The 15,356-nt window shown below is 41.7% G+C and overlaps 1 protein-coding gene across 2 annotated transcripts in view; it reads right to left on the reverse strand.

Moving 5' to 3' along the window:
* Positions 1-15,356, reverse strand: part of PDE8B (phosphodiesterase 8B) — a 1,092,370-nt gene that overhangs the window by 22,003 nt on the left and 1,055,011 nt on the right. For both annotated transcript variants that reach the window (XM_078677318.1, XM_078677317.1), the window contains one exon: positions 3,589-3,724. In XM_078677318.1, the coding sequence (XP_078533444.1) occupies positions 3,589-3,724 (136 nt within the window). The remainder of the gene's footprint in view (positions 1-3,588; positions 3,725-15,356) is intronic.

The following is a 15,356-nucleotide window of genomic DNA, read 5'->3' on the forward strand; positions in this document are numbered from 1 at the left end:
ACAGCGCTTGTGATTTATAATGTTAATATTAATAATTATAATTATTAACGTAACTTTTATACCTTTCTTTCTGAAAACTGAATACACACAAATAATGTGCTTCAGCTCATTAACAATATATTGGGTTATTTCTCTTTTTAATTTGGGTTGCATAGTGCCCATTATGATATGAGTGGTTGGAAGCCACTTCATCTCCCTGCCTACGGCACACAGTCCACCCTGTGCTGAGGCAGGCAGTGTGCGGGCCAGACCCCAGTGTCTGTGGCTCTAGGCTTGCCTCTACCCTACCCATACCCTGTTCAATCCCGCTACCCGAGATGACTGGTCACGTTCTAGTGGTTATAAGTAATGTGCTTCCACCAGTCACTTCCAGAGGGATGGTTTCCACACTCACCCTACACCCATCCATCACAGGTCACGTGACCCTTTCAATAAAAAGGGCTGGGCGCACATGCCCTGGCCAGATTCAGATACCCCTCCACTCACTGTGTCTGTGTCATTGCTTTATGTACATGGGGACCTAGAGCCTGACGCTTACACAAATTTCATACCTAAAGCCAGGCGTGCATCCAGATGTAACATTAGGCAAGGGGCAGGAGGAGTCGGTAAAGATGACAGTAGCAAGTAGAAACTCAGGACTGTCAGTAGCCTGCCCTGATGTGTCTCCATAGGGAAATCAGACAGGCTCTGACTCTGCTGTCCCTCGGTCAGCGGGGCGCAGTCTGGTAGAGGGTGTTCATAAATGGATGAGGTAAAGAGCCAGGGAGTCTGCCTCGTGGTAGCCCTACTACCAGTAGGGATCCCTCCTGCTGTTTGGTGCTGGTGGTTAGTACAAATAGAGAGGAGCCAACACACTCTAGAGGTACCCAGGGGCGGCCTTAGGCATGTGCAAGCTGTGCACCTGTACTGGGCCGCCACGCCAATATATATCCTCAATATAATAATCCTCTGAGGATGGGTACATATTTGCGTGGCGGCCCCTGGCAGGGATTTGGCGGCCTCCGGCTCTGTTCCACTTCCAAACACCCTGACCCCCCCCTCTTCACTGGCCTCTGCGCCTGCGTTCCTCCGGGGGCCCCCTACCTACGCTCCCTGCCTAGGGCCGCCATAAGCCTAGAGCCGCCCCTGGGCGCTATTACAACCCAATAATCTTGTTGTGCACGCATTTTACTCACCCACTACTCACACACTAGTCATGCCATTAACAGACTAGGGAGCACTAAACGTAGGGAGAGCTGTGGCTGTCTCCGCAGCACCGTATATGATTTACAGTCAGAATAGAAAAGGCACACTGCATACACCCTAATTATCTGTCCATCTGTTCCAAGCACCTTCACCTTTGACTCTTATTTCAAAAGCCTTCCTTTTCCAACATGACAACACCAGCACTGACAGAAACAGGTCAGTGGTATAAGCCCTGCACAAACAAGTAAACACCAGGGTTTAGAAACAACTGCATCAGAAGTGCTCAGAAAATAGTGAAATCTGCCTAAATTTATCATTATGGTTGTTCATAAAGAGATGTACTGAGGTAACAAGGCTCTTTAAGACTCCACTCCAGGTTTTAATGGGCTCAAGGTTCACATTAGATCTTTACCTGAAACACTGAACTAGTCCATAAAGTCTTCAGCATTTTACTACATGCATTACCTTGGCTTCAGTGCATCGAAGCAACATATAGTAGAGCTCTGTTTCAAGTGTATGCAAAGATTTTATTCTCCTCCAGAACATACCTGGAAAGCTGCATCAGGAGCACTGCAGGGGCTGTATTACAGAAAATGCCCCAGGGGACAACGGGTATTTGTGCCCGCTTTGCGCGCCCCCAGGGCACTTTGGTATTACAAAAGGGACCGCAGACACTTGTGCACCCCCTTCTGTAATACCGATAATGCTGGTGCACATAAAACGACAGTGCTTTCTTCAGGGGGCATTCCCTCATTCGCATGGGTGCCTTCCCCATGCAAATGAGGGAATTCCTTTACCTCTGCACCTGCGCCATATTACCGATGCAGGTGCAGAGGCAAAGAAACTTTCACCAGGCGCACTGACAGTGTGCCACCTATAAGATGGCGCACTGTCAGAGCGCCCCCTGAGAGCAGCACTCTGGAGGGAGGATAGGGGGTCCTATGAACCCCTCCAGACATCCCCTTGCAAGCAGGTCCAGTCACTGACTGCACTCGCCTTCAAGGGGATGTCTGATCCCCTTCAAGAGTGCAGGCGGGTGCCGACTCCATTGTGAAACCACGGAGCGGCAGTAAAGCAGCCGCTCCATTTTTTCGGCAGTGCGAGTTCACAGCTGCCCCTGGGGCACCGCATACATGGTAATAGGGCGCATTTTCATTGTTTGCCCTGGGAGCACCTTTTAGAAGGTGTTCCCAGCACAAATAATAAAAATGCACCTTGTCTGTAATGCGGCCCCAGGTGTACTACTGAGAATGCCATATCACACCTCTACAAGCTCCCTTTCTCCTGTGTGAAAAGCTACACATTGTAGATTTAAAAACACGGGGAAAGAGGTCCACTGTGCAAATGCACAGTTTTGTTTCCTTTTTTTTCCCCTCCACTGGGAAAACTTTTATTTCCTGTAGAGAAAGCTCTTCCCTACACCCCCACCTATCTGAAGGTGATTCATTCTCTGTCACATATGGCAATACGTCTTGAGTTATGTAATATGTGAGGTCATAAGCAGTGCAGGGCAACGGCGCAAGTTACAGTTAGGTCTGTAAACTATAACTGATACATTTCTGTGTTTTTTTGTTTAAAACAATAAGGTTTATATTATTACAAGAGCTAACTATAACATCACTTTAACCTTTTATAAGTTAATTTTTAAAGTTTTTTTATGTAAAATAAGATCTCATTACCATAGTTAACAATAACGTTACTTTAAGCTTTGTTTTTTTCAGTGACAATATTTACCTAACTCCACCACTGAGCATAATTTTTGACCATGGAGAGTAGGGGATTGGAAGCATGGCCTCACCCTGGGCCCAAATCGCCGTGGGCGGCCAACCCCCTGCACGTACGGCTGCAGCCAGCCCCCCCAACCACGTACGGCTGCAAGGACACAAAATCCACACAAATTGACTGCTAGTGCCATGCATTTGAATCAGGTGCCCTTATCCGGCAGCTACCGCATTCAGAAAGTAAAGAGTACAATCTCCAAGTTGAACGCTTAGCAGGAAGTATAATGTGAAACTTGGTCAGGCCTACGCAGCGCTTCAAGTGTGGTTAAGAGGGATTTAGAGAAGAACAATATTGGAGATGTATACTGGAGATGTATACTGGAGATGTAGCCCTTCATGCATACAACGTCCACCCTTGGTTAGTCTGACTCACTTTTAACCCAGGCTGCATTTCATTCCTCTTTAGTACTGGTGATTCGATATAAAAATGGTTAAGAACATTGGAAAAGCCTAATTGTGCGGCTACTGACTGCTATAAATAAGGGGATGACCATTGTTCCAAGATTGCGTAAAACATTTTTAGTTGATTGGCTAAGGGGAGCTTTTGTTGACAGAAGGAAACCAAATAAATACTGACACATAATTCAAATGAAACAAAGATTAATTTCACCGTCATTCTTACATTTGAGTTAGATTCTTCAGCTGCAATCGGCTTGTTGATGCTGTTCACAAACTTGTTCACATGCTCAAAATGCTTTGTCATCTCAGTGGCCAACACCATATCAATGATAGACTGGCGTAGTGTTCGATACTGGGTCCTTTTGAAACAACAACAGGAAAATTAGGTCCTGAAAAGTGACATCCACATTTAACAGTGCATATTTCAATAAATGGCTTAAATCCAACATAAATTGTGCCAAATATATTAGAAAGTATTAGATAGAAAAGTAATCACCATACAAAGTAAACATATTAAAAAATCATTACGTTGCCAATAATTGCACATCTTTCTACCATATAGGAAACCTAAATTGCCTGCCATGCTATTATTTTAAACAGTAATAAGTAAAACTGTCAAGTTGTATAGTAGTAGTAAAATATATTGTTTGAAACCGTAGTCAATAAAACAAAAACAACAAATATTGCATATTTGATCAAAATGAATATAACATTTTCAGATCTTTTACACCCATTACAAATCTTCCCATTGCATAAGTTACAACCAGAAATTGTATAGCAAATAAAAATCCTATTGTATACTAAAGACTCTTTATCCTATATTTAAGCACCACTTAAAAAAAACAATGCCTTTGAGATAAAAGATGTAAGCAATCTAATAATATAAGTAAACGTGTACACCAGTCCTCCAAAACACAACTGCAGGTGTCATTACCTTCTAGAAAAAATTGCAAACCCTCTGAGTGGGCGTTTGTGTATTTAGACCTATTCTGAGCCTTAATATTTCACTTCACATTGCTGGATTCTGTTGATCTGTTACCTACAGATAAACTGATAATTCCTGCCATGAGGCTTCTACGATAATTTAAAGGGGTGTATATATTAAAATCACTGAAATTTAAATATCAATCATAGGCAACTGGACTTCATCTCTGCAATAGCTAGACAAGTTTGACTGGAGTGAAATTTACTGCTTATGACATAAATGTGAACTATAGAGCACAACTGTACAATTCCAGAACTTCGGGTTGGCTTCCACCCTTACAGCTTGTACCACGGCACATTTAAAAACTTTCCAGGCAGTGACAATCCACCTTTCCCCAATCTGATTCACCACTTAAAGATACGATTTCTGCCCTATTGAACAGCTATAGTAGTACCATGGCTTCATTAGCTGTAGGAACCGACTTTAGAGAAGGAATACCAAAATCTCTTCCAAATGTCTTTAACCCACCCGATTCTTGCTGATGCTGACGATTTTACAGTCTTGGGGCTCTTCCAATTTAATTTATTGTTAAAAATCATTCTTAGATATTTATGCCCTCAATTTCATCTCACCAATTGGTCATGTGAAAGATCTTCATTTAGAATCAAATAACAACATTTTAGTGAAATCTATATTAATAATCAATGAGTTTAATTCACAATATTTGTTACATGCAATTAGCTTTCTTTGTAGTCCGAATTGTGTCAAACCCAAATCATTAGAGTAGAGTAGACAAAGGACATGATGGCCTCCAAGCCTAGATGAAAATGAATGTGTCTTTAAAACGGACACCAGAAGGTCTACTAGAGAATGTTGTTTTTAGTGAACAGTTTTGAATTACCTTTAATAGAAGTAAACAATTTAAAGGCTTCCACGTTTTACATTTCTTTCTTGATCTTAACAGGTTGACATGTAAGAACAGACATCACATTTTTGTTATCTAAACAAGATATCTCCATCTTTCGTATAGTTTTTGTTGTTTAACTTACCTACCCTAAAGGGTACACGCTGATACTCCATATAACCAATTTCTACCAACAGTATCTATTTCTCTTTCGTTTGTCCATCTTTTAATGTACCAAAGGTCTGATCTTCTCATCCCACTAAAATCTAGTTCCTTATTGGACATCACGATTTTATTTTTTACTACCTTATGTTGAATTTATTTTTCCCAAAAATACTTTAGGCTGTGGGATGAGCACCATTTTGGCTGGCATTTTACCCTTAACTGTCTCTGGGTATCTTCTTAGTTCAGTTCCAACTTTTTTCAAATATCTGGTGGAGACTTTCCCCTTCTGTATAGTCTCAGCTGCCTCCTTGAGGAAATATGATACTTTGTAAAGAGTATATAATTACCTCTCCTTTTGGTATTTTCAATATGTTAACTGTGGTATTCTAACCAATTATTTTCCCCTCATCTAATGGGACATATTTCTGCTCGGATTGAACCTCAATGGGCCGAAGCAACAATGACATACAAGCATTTATTTGTTTTAATTCCTCTGCTATGTTCTTTTAATTCCTCTGCTATGTTCTTGAGTAAATCCTGTTTAAGTTCTCATTGCATCATTAGTTAGAACTACAGTTTCACAAATGCCATGTATATTTTCCGGCTTGAGGAGAAGAACATCTAACAATGAGGATGACACCAAAGCTGATACATCTAAGTTTGAGGGTATTAGCTGGCTTTCATGTCTGTGTTCTCCAATCACAGTCACCTTCCCCTTCCTTCTAGGTTGATTGACTCCTATTTTGTTACTGTATGATATTTGTAGGAATCCCCCCGAACCCCTTCACCAAATTCCTTACTTGCAGGTGATCTCAAACTCATCAGCTACGATGAGGATAGATGAGATTCGAAGTTTTCCATTACAGAGTTCAGAAATAATTGGGATGAAACATTCCCTGAAAAAATAAATGAGTTTGCAGACATTGCCCTATTTTTAGAAACAAATGTAGATGGAATTGGTAAAACATCTTCAATATTTCTTGGCTTAAAATGTTTCCCCACATAGTACCTTGTAGAGAAGGGTAATATTACAGAAGGTGGAAGTTTACCAGTGTGTGCATGCCAACTAATTGGGCAATTTATAGAAATGTATATCTCTGACACACTGTGAATTTGCTTTTCACTTATTCCACTGTCTATTGTTAATGGTGACATCTTAAAATCCTCAAAAACAACACACAAACTACGGTGTTAGAATATTAAAAATGAAAATATAAAATGTCTTGCCCTGTAGATAAATCAACCAGGTACTAATTCAGCCCAGAAAATTAAAATAACCCCCACTTTGAACTAAAGAGCTGATGTTACCAAGCAAGTGATGCAAGTGCTCTGAACCCTCCCTGGAACAGCTTCCTTGTCTCTTCCATACATGCATCTATCAATTCATTCTTCCACCCCTGCATCCACCTGCTGATATCAACTATTTCACCTTTACATTCTGTCATCCATTCGTTCTTTCATCTAACATTCAATCTTCCCCTATTCCATCCATTCCGTCCATTTACACATCCATCAAACCAGCCATCCATCATTCCACCCATTCATCCACTCTGCTATCCATCCACCCAGTCATCCACTCTGCCATTAATCCATGCATGCTGTCATCCATTCATGCACCCTGCCACCATTAATCCATCCACTCTGCTGTCCATCCATTTTAACATCCTTCAACTCTGGGATCAGTCCATCTAGACACTCTGCCATCCATCCATCCATCCATTCACTGCGCCATCTCTCCATCCATCCATCCACTCTGCCATACATCCAATATGCCATCCCTCCACTCTTCCACCCTATTCATCCATCTATGTATCCACTCTACCATCCATCCACTTTGCACTCTCCCATTTATCCATCAATGCATCTGCTCTTCCAGCTATACATCCATACATTTGTCAACTCTGCAATCCATCCATCCACCCTGACATGCATCCATCCATTCTGCCATCCATCCACTCTGGCATCCACTCACTCTTCTTTCTACCCACTCAGCCATCCATTCACTCTGCCATCCTTTTACCTGTCCATCCACCTATCCATCCATCCCTTTACTCCGACATTATTTCGCCTGTCCATCGACATATCCATTCACTCCCATTCATCAATACATCCATCCCTTTACTTTTCACCTGTTCATCCACCTATCATTCACTCATCCTTCAACTCACTCATTTATCCACATACTCATGCATCCACCCACTAATTCAGCCATACTTACTTCTTTTAACCCTTTCTTCAAATATTCCTTCTTTCTTTCCCTGTTCTATTTACCGAGCTGTTGTTTTTCCTTTCTTTTGATTGCTCTTCTATTGACGCTGTATTCCAGATTTGCAGCCTGTAGAGGCCCATAAAGAACCCGACCCCCGCTGTAACAGCTAACGCAAGATGGCAGGGGGGTCTGCTGGGGGGGGGAGGAAGAACACAATGTCCCTAGTCATGGGTGGGTTATGGCCTTATTGGTGGTCTTGGTCTGATGTTGTACTGTACCTGTTATTAGAGGGTGAAGTGCCTGGAATTATTGTACCTGTCTCATAGGATTGCTCCATTAAGATAAAAGCTGTATTCTCTCAACCTTGATCTTTGTCAGGGTTAGATGTTGACCTTCAAAATTTTCTGTGTTTTTTATAAGATTTTGATGGATTTAGGACCAGATCTCTGTACTGGGGTGAATGTTTGCATTGTCCAGCATTCTGTCCACCAATTGTTTCTTTTGCATATGTCGCCCTAAGTGGTAAGGGTATGCCCAGACGTGGGTCCCATGCTCACTACACCACTGGATTCAAAGCTAGCCTGACGGATGAAGGTTGATGCTCTGAAACAGGTCGCAGGATGCTTGTTTCCAGTCCAGGGAGGACCTGGCTTGACAGTTCGGGCTGGACTTTTCCCATAAGGAACAGGGTCAGGACTGATTTGCATATGGCTGGGTCCAAACTGGGGTGGTGTGGTGAGCAAAGAAATGACGGATTAAACCCAGATCCTTGTGACGGGGTGAATGTTTGCATTGTCCAGCATTCCGTCTATCAATTGTTTCTTTTGCATATGTCGCCCTAAGTTGGAAGGGTATGCCCAGATGTGGGTTCCGTACTCACTGCACCACATGATTCAAGCTAATCTGGCTGATGAAAGGTGATGCCTGAAACTGGTCCCAGTATGCTTGTTTCTGGTCTAGGGAGGACCTGGCTTGGCAGTTCAGGCTGGACTGTTCCCATGAGGCACAGGGTCAAGACTGATTTGCATATAGCTGTGTCTGAACTGGGGTGGCGAAGTGAGATAAAGAACGATGATGGATTCAACCCAGATCTGTGACTGGGGGTGAGTGTCTGAAAAGTTTCCGCGCTCCGTCCCATAAGGAACAGGGTCAAGACTGATTTGCATATGGCTGGGTCCAAACTGGGGTGAATGTTTGCATTGTCCAGCATTCCGTCCATCAATTGTTTCTTTTGCACATGTCTCCCTAAGTAGGAAAGGTATGCCCAGACATTGGTTCCGTGCTCACTATACCACTGGATTCAAGCTAGTCTGGCTGATGAAGGGTGATGCCCTGAAACCGGTCCCAGGATGCTTGTTTCCAGTCCAGTGAGGACCTGGCTTGGCAGTTCAGGTTGGACATTTCCCATAAGGAAAAGGGCCAAGGCTGATTTGCATACGGCTGGGTCCAAACTGGGGTGGGGTGGTATGGTGAGCAAAAATTATGATTGCTTAAACCCAGATCCTTTTGATTGGGGGTGAATTTTTGCATTGTCCAGCATTCTGTCCATCAATTGTTTCTTTTGCACAAATAGAAACAGCAAAAAAAAGGAAGAGAAATGAAGCCTTTCTTCTTGTTTCGCCATGTTAAGTTTGGCGTTGCCTCCCATTTACACCACCCTTGTAAATAAGGGGAAGCGTCAAAATCAATGCCCACTGCAACCCCCCTTGCCCACTACATTCACGCTAAGTATAGCGTGAAAGAGTGCCTTATTTACAAGGCAGTGTTAAGCCACTTTAAGTGGCTTAACGCTGCTTTGTAAATAAGGCAAAGCCTCTATCGTCACAGGAACATCACAAAAAGTGGCGTTGCTGCGACAATAGGGGCTTGTAAATATGTAAATATCTGACAAGATTTTCCTTTGTCACTTAGAGAATTTCCTCCACCTCCACCCTGAATGAAGAATCTATTGACTGAAGTAGCGTAAAACCCTTGTCCTTTCCACAACAAACCTTCCTTTTCCCTCCAGTACTACAAGTAATCGGTCACGCCCATCTTCAATGTTCACGGGCAGCGATTATTCCCTACCTTTGAGCATTATAAAGTGGAAGGCACTGTACATGCTTTGAACATCCTGGCAGGCGCCCACCATGTAAGACTTTAAACAAGTCAGTCATACTAATGGAGGAGATGGGAGTGGAGTTGTTGCACTTTAATGCATACATGAAGCAAACCGGACATCCTGTGTTAGAAGCTTTGGTTCCAGCCATCACTGTGTACACATTTCACAGCTTTACTCTTTGACATTTGAATGCCATGTCTTTTTTTAGATAACTGCATCTAATGTGTCCGAGTGGCAGATGGAAACCCAGCTAAAGCCAGGGGTGTCTGGCAGGCGAGCCTGCGCGAACCACTTTGCTGGGCTTAGGGCCTGCCAAAGAGTGTTTTGATCCATCTGTAGGATCACAGAAGTCTCAAAACATCCATCCTTTTTGAAGCCCATTCCTCCCACACACTGTATAAAGTTCTCCCTGCCTCCCACTACTAACACAAACTATGTTTGTGCTATGTGGCAGAAGAAAACCACGTGCACTTTGACTTCTCCATACAGATACCAGCAACTGATGCTCTCTGTTGCTGTTCACTCCACACACACTTTGAAGTGTCACTGGACACAGAATTTATTGTTCGATTAGACTGTTCGCTTGTTTGACAATAAAGTTAAATGTTGTTCGATTGATGCACATCCCTCTCGCGATTGGGTTGGGCAGGATATTTAAACATTGTAATACGCTTCTTCAAGCGAGGTCAACACGGGGTCATGTGAGACAGGACGAGGTTACATCACACGTGGGTGAGTAGCGGAAGCTTTACCGTTTTCTGCTTGCAGACAGGGCCAGTTATTGTGTTAACTGTAAAGTAACTAAGTATCTTGTTGCTTCTCACTTTTTAGAGCTTGGTTGATACCTGGTGGAGTTACTGTTTGTAGGTAAGGTATTAAACTTTTGATTTTATATGTGGGCGTCGTGGGGCTAACACGTTTGAGACGATGGTAACGATAACAGTTTGTGTCTTGGCAATTTGGATTTTTTCTGAGATTTAATTTGTTTCAAGTCATATTCTGGTAAAATGCTAATCTTTCCCCATTAGCTTAATACACTTGGATAATGAGATTGTAGTTTATGGATAGTTTTCGTATTTACAGGTACGCCTCTACACAAGGGAGGTAGTTCCCTCACACATGATTCAGAAGGTATTAAAACAACGGTTTAAGTGTGATTGTCAGGCATTGGGCACACTTAAACTTTGTAGCAGTTGTGCACTGTAATTTCCACACTATTCAGAACATAGTAGCAGAGACACGGACATTGGTCACATGCACGTCGATGGTTGTCATCTCACTAGTGGGAGCATATTTTTGGTAGCCCCTTCATGAGCACAGTTGATGCAGACACAGATATTTGAGTCTACATGTACTCTGTTTGACTGACGCACATTGATATTCTGTTGTTTTATCTTTATTGTTCCAGCAGGAGGCTACAGGAGAGTGTACTTTTGAATGACACATTTATTGATTTACCCCTGATGAAGGGTTATTTAACCCGAAATGCATTGGGATCTTTCAAATTGAATGTATTGTAAATTTTGATATTGTGTAATCCCGCAAAGTACTTATACTGTACAAATCAAGAATTATTGTTGTATTCTTTACTTGTGTACATACATTTTGCTTCAACAAAATCAGTTGAATTTACAATTTTCTTTCTTCTAAAAATAGATTTTCTTAAAAAAAATCTTTGTGTGTAAATGTTACATTTTTAGTGTTGAAAGTATAATACATTTCTACAGCACTAACAGAAAACTTAGGGACTTTGCACAGTGCGCTATGAATTGGAACAAATGGTTTCCGTTTCCTATTTTCCAGGAATTACTTACAACACTGTCATATACCATGCATGCCTTTACCACGCAAATTTTCACTACACATATGCCGTTACCACACATGCTTTTACCAAGCATGGAAAATATATTTATGGGAAGTATAATTAATTGGAATAAAAAAAAAACTTACCTTGATGTCGGGTCCTGAGTCTCTGCTCCTGCTCTCCTACCACTGACTCTAACAGGACCAGGAATCAGGCAGCCAGGCTCCCTCCCCTAAGCCAATCACAACACTTCAATGCAGCGTTGTGATTAGTCTGAGCGCTGTGACACAGTACTGACCCAGGGGTTGGAGGTGTGGGCATGTTCTCCTTGCACGCTGTAATCAGCCTGCATGGAGAACGAGGAAAGTGCGCATGACATGTAGCATAAAATTATAAATACTCTAAGTTATTATCATTTTATGTTTCTCACTTCATTAAAAGCAGCGAGACTACGCTCCTCCACCATAGTGGAGGAGTCGCCACTGGGGAAAAATGCTTGGAGGAAGATGACAGAGCATAAACCATAATAGCTTGGTGGTGCAAAAACTCTGAAAAACTGCTAAGTTATTTGGCTTGGTTTTCTTTCATCATACAGGGAATACTGAGACAGAAGAGGAACATGACAGGATCCCTAATGTTAATACGAAGGACAACAGGAAGTGTACACTGATTACTTGTACATGTTGAGAGCCCTGCAAGAAAAAAATGCATGCTGCCTAACCCTGAATTGATTTGTGCTCTGCGAGGTAAGTGGTTGGCAGCATGGGCATCTACTACATTGGTCATTTGATCCATTTGCAGACAGTGCAAAATCATGGTAAGAAGGAGCTTCTTTATATTTCTGACTTAGTTAGTTTTAAGTCTGTGATGCACATAAACTTAAGGAATTTCACACAAAACATTGCGTCCTCTCCTTTAAGACAGGCTAGGATTGTTTGCCGACACGAACGTATTCCGTTTCTAAAAGAGTACTGTCTCAACAGAACTTTAAGTTCCGTCATTAGAGCTGGACAAGTGCAGGCAATGTGGTAAATGTCTTCCTTTGAGTAGTACAGTAGAAAATAAACTCCTAGGCAACTAAACAGTTTAATATATCACTTAATATTGTTGGGCTCTGTGTAACAGATCAAAACTGCACAAATATATTTCAAATGATTTAATCTTCAATTGTCAAATTCATATTAATCAGTTGGCAAGGACAGAGAATTAAATAAACTAAGTCTGTGTTTTGCAGTTCCATAGGTTAGTTGCCTTTATGGTAAATCCATTATGGATCATGATCTCACCTTCTATTACCATTTCACAGGATTTACAAGTTGAATATTTAACTGTTCCTTTAATTGGCACATTACCCTCAATTGATTTTTGAATGAAAGATTTCAGATAAAGTTGTGGCAATTCCTGACGAAGGCGTATTTTGCTACGAAACGCACGTCAAAGACTTAACTATTGCCACCTTTTGGTTTTTATTGTATTTTTATGAAGAGAATGTATGTTTTGAATAAATTCTGCCTTTTTGGTATTTTTAAATTAATGAAGGTGATTAATATGAATTTGACAAATGAAGATTAAATAATTTGAAATATATATTGTGCAGTTATCTGATTCACTGAGCCCAACAATATTACGTGATATATTAAACTGTTTAGTTGTCTAGGAGTTTATTTTCTACTGTACATTTACCCTGTCCTGGGAATTGTCTTACCAATTTTTCAGGGGGTCCTTGTTATTCACATCTGTTTCCTTTGAGTAGTTACAGGGCCGACGTCCTCCCAGGATGTCCTCCCGATGGGGAAATTAAAGCAGGTGCAGAGATGGCCTAGCCAAAGATTCAGCAGTTTGAACTTGGACTTTAACCCAAACAGATCCCCTGAGTATGACTGGGGTCTTAAGAGGCTGTACGAGCCTATTATCATCCAAGCATAAGATATCATGGACAGCACAGCTTTATCATTGAAGGATGAGATATTTTACCCACTTGAACTTATGGCTCTATTAAAAGCTGGCTGTGAAAGGGTTAAGGCCCAGAGTTTCTCTGCCTTAAAAGTGGTTAGAGCCAGGTTTAAGTAATCATGAGCCTGGGAGTTTCTTGGGCCACTTATGGCCTTCAACATGATACTGCTTAAGGTGTGCCTGTGATTATTTTTTAGCATGTAACAAAATTTCAAATAAGCACCCAGGCTTTTTATATTCCGGAGGACGGACTCGAGATGAATTTGAGCTGGAGAGGCATGGCGAAGGAGATTAAATACATGGCAGAATGTCCCAGTTATGGGTGAACTTCTTAAGGGGAAATGGATTGGATTGGTCACAGAGTAAATAGCAATTTTAAGTTATTTCTGCCAACGAGAGCAGAAAGGGGACTATGACAGAGGTTAAAAGGTACCAGAAAAGTGGCTGATCATGGTGGAACTCAAGGTGAGAGGGTTACTGGACTGGATAACAGAGGTACTACTCCGAAGCGTTAACTTTTACTAAGTAAGAAGGAGTCAAACTGTCTCAGAGTGGTTTGGTTATTATTCATTCTTTTTAGTAGGATGCTTTTCTAAGTTGTAACAAATGCTGCTGAAAGGCCTAACAATTCCAACCATCACATACCACCAGTCTATTATTGTTTACCCACTGATGCAATGTGCAGCATTTCGGCATGTAACAATGTTTTTTCTTCTTATGTTATGCTTTAAAGATGTAAACAGCACTCATATCACCCGGATGGTGGAATCCCAGCATCTAAGAAGGGGGGAGCTACCCTGACTGGGACCCAGTGGGAAAGCCAGGTTTTTAGTTTCTTGAGACATTCAAGGAGCGAGTTGGAAGATCTAATGTGCAGTAGAAGGTCGTCCCAGGATCAAGGAGCCAAGTAAGACAAGGGGCAACATCCGGCTCTTCGGGAATGGGTAATGTTGGCGAGCAGAAGGATGGCATCACAGAGGTGTCTGGAGTCTGGAAATTGATGCGAGTGTTCAAGTATGCAGGGCCTTGATTTTGTAAGTGAGAACTTGATTGTATAGTGCTGCACTGGGTTGCCAATTTATGCTACTGCAAAATGTTAACAGGTTCAATACCTTGCTGTCTAGACTGGCAATGTGTTTGACCTACTTGTCCAGACAGCATGTCTAGTAAGGGCACTAGAGTTTGCATTGGTGTACCACCCAGAAGCCACTGGTGGAGCATGGGCCCCTAATTCTTCTAAGGGACTGGGTTCAACCAGTGTTTGTTCCATTGTCGGACCTCTGGGCCTTTACATTCAGAGAGATTAGCCCTTGCATTTTTAGACCCTTCACAGGTGTCCTTTCAGCTTATTTGGGCCTAAAACGTGAATCAAATTGCCACTCTATCTTTGCCATTCAATTGCAAATCACCTGGATTTCAGGACAGCATTGAAAACATTATTGTTCTATTAATATTTAACGCTTCAATCTTGTATCATGTCATTGTTTGCACTGTTAGCTTTCCTCTGGTTGTCTACTGAGCCAAGAACCCAATTTTACGGTAAACATGCACTTTACAAATAAAATATCAGATAAAATTGTACAACATTTTCACTAGAAGAGCAAACTTTATCGATAAAGAAAAATAATATCCAGCATTCTTCTGAATGTGGTCCCATCAGGTATGGTTGAGATCTAATGTATGTTAGGTGCATGGGTATTTGTCTTGTCTGTGGTAAGTAGTAAGGTTGTCTACTCCAACATCAAATAAACAATAAATGAAATATGAGTTCAAAAATACTGAAAAACCATATCAGGGCAGCCAGAGCACAACACTTAAGGGGTGCAAACAATTTCTATAAAGGAGTCCTGTGGAATCCTATGGCGTAGCAAGAGTGAGATTGGGCACCTTATACCTTGTTTTATAGAAAAAAATTGGGCTACTCACAGCA

Source organism: Lissotriton helveticus, chromosome 2_1 (assembly GCF_964261635.1).
Source record: "Lissotriton helveticus chromosome 2_1, aLisHel1.1, whole genome shotgun sequence".
NCBI lineage: Eukaryota > Metazoa > Chordata > Amphibia > Caudata > Salamandridae > Lissotriton > Lissotriton helveticus.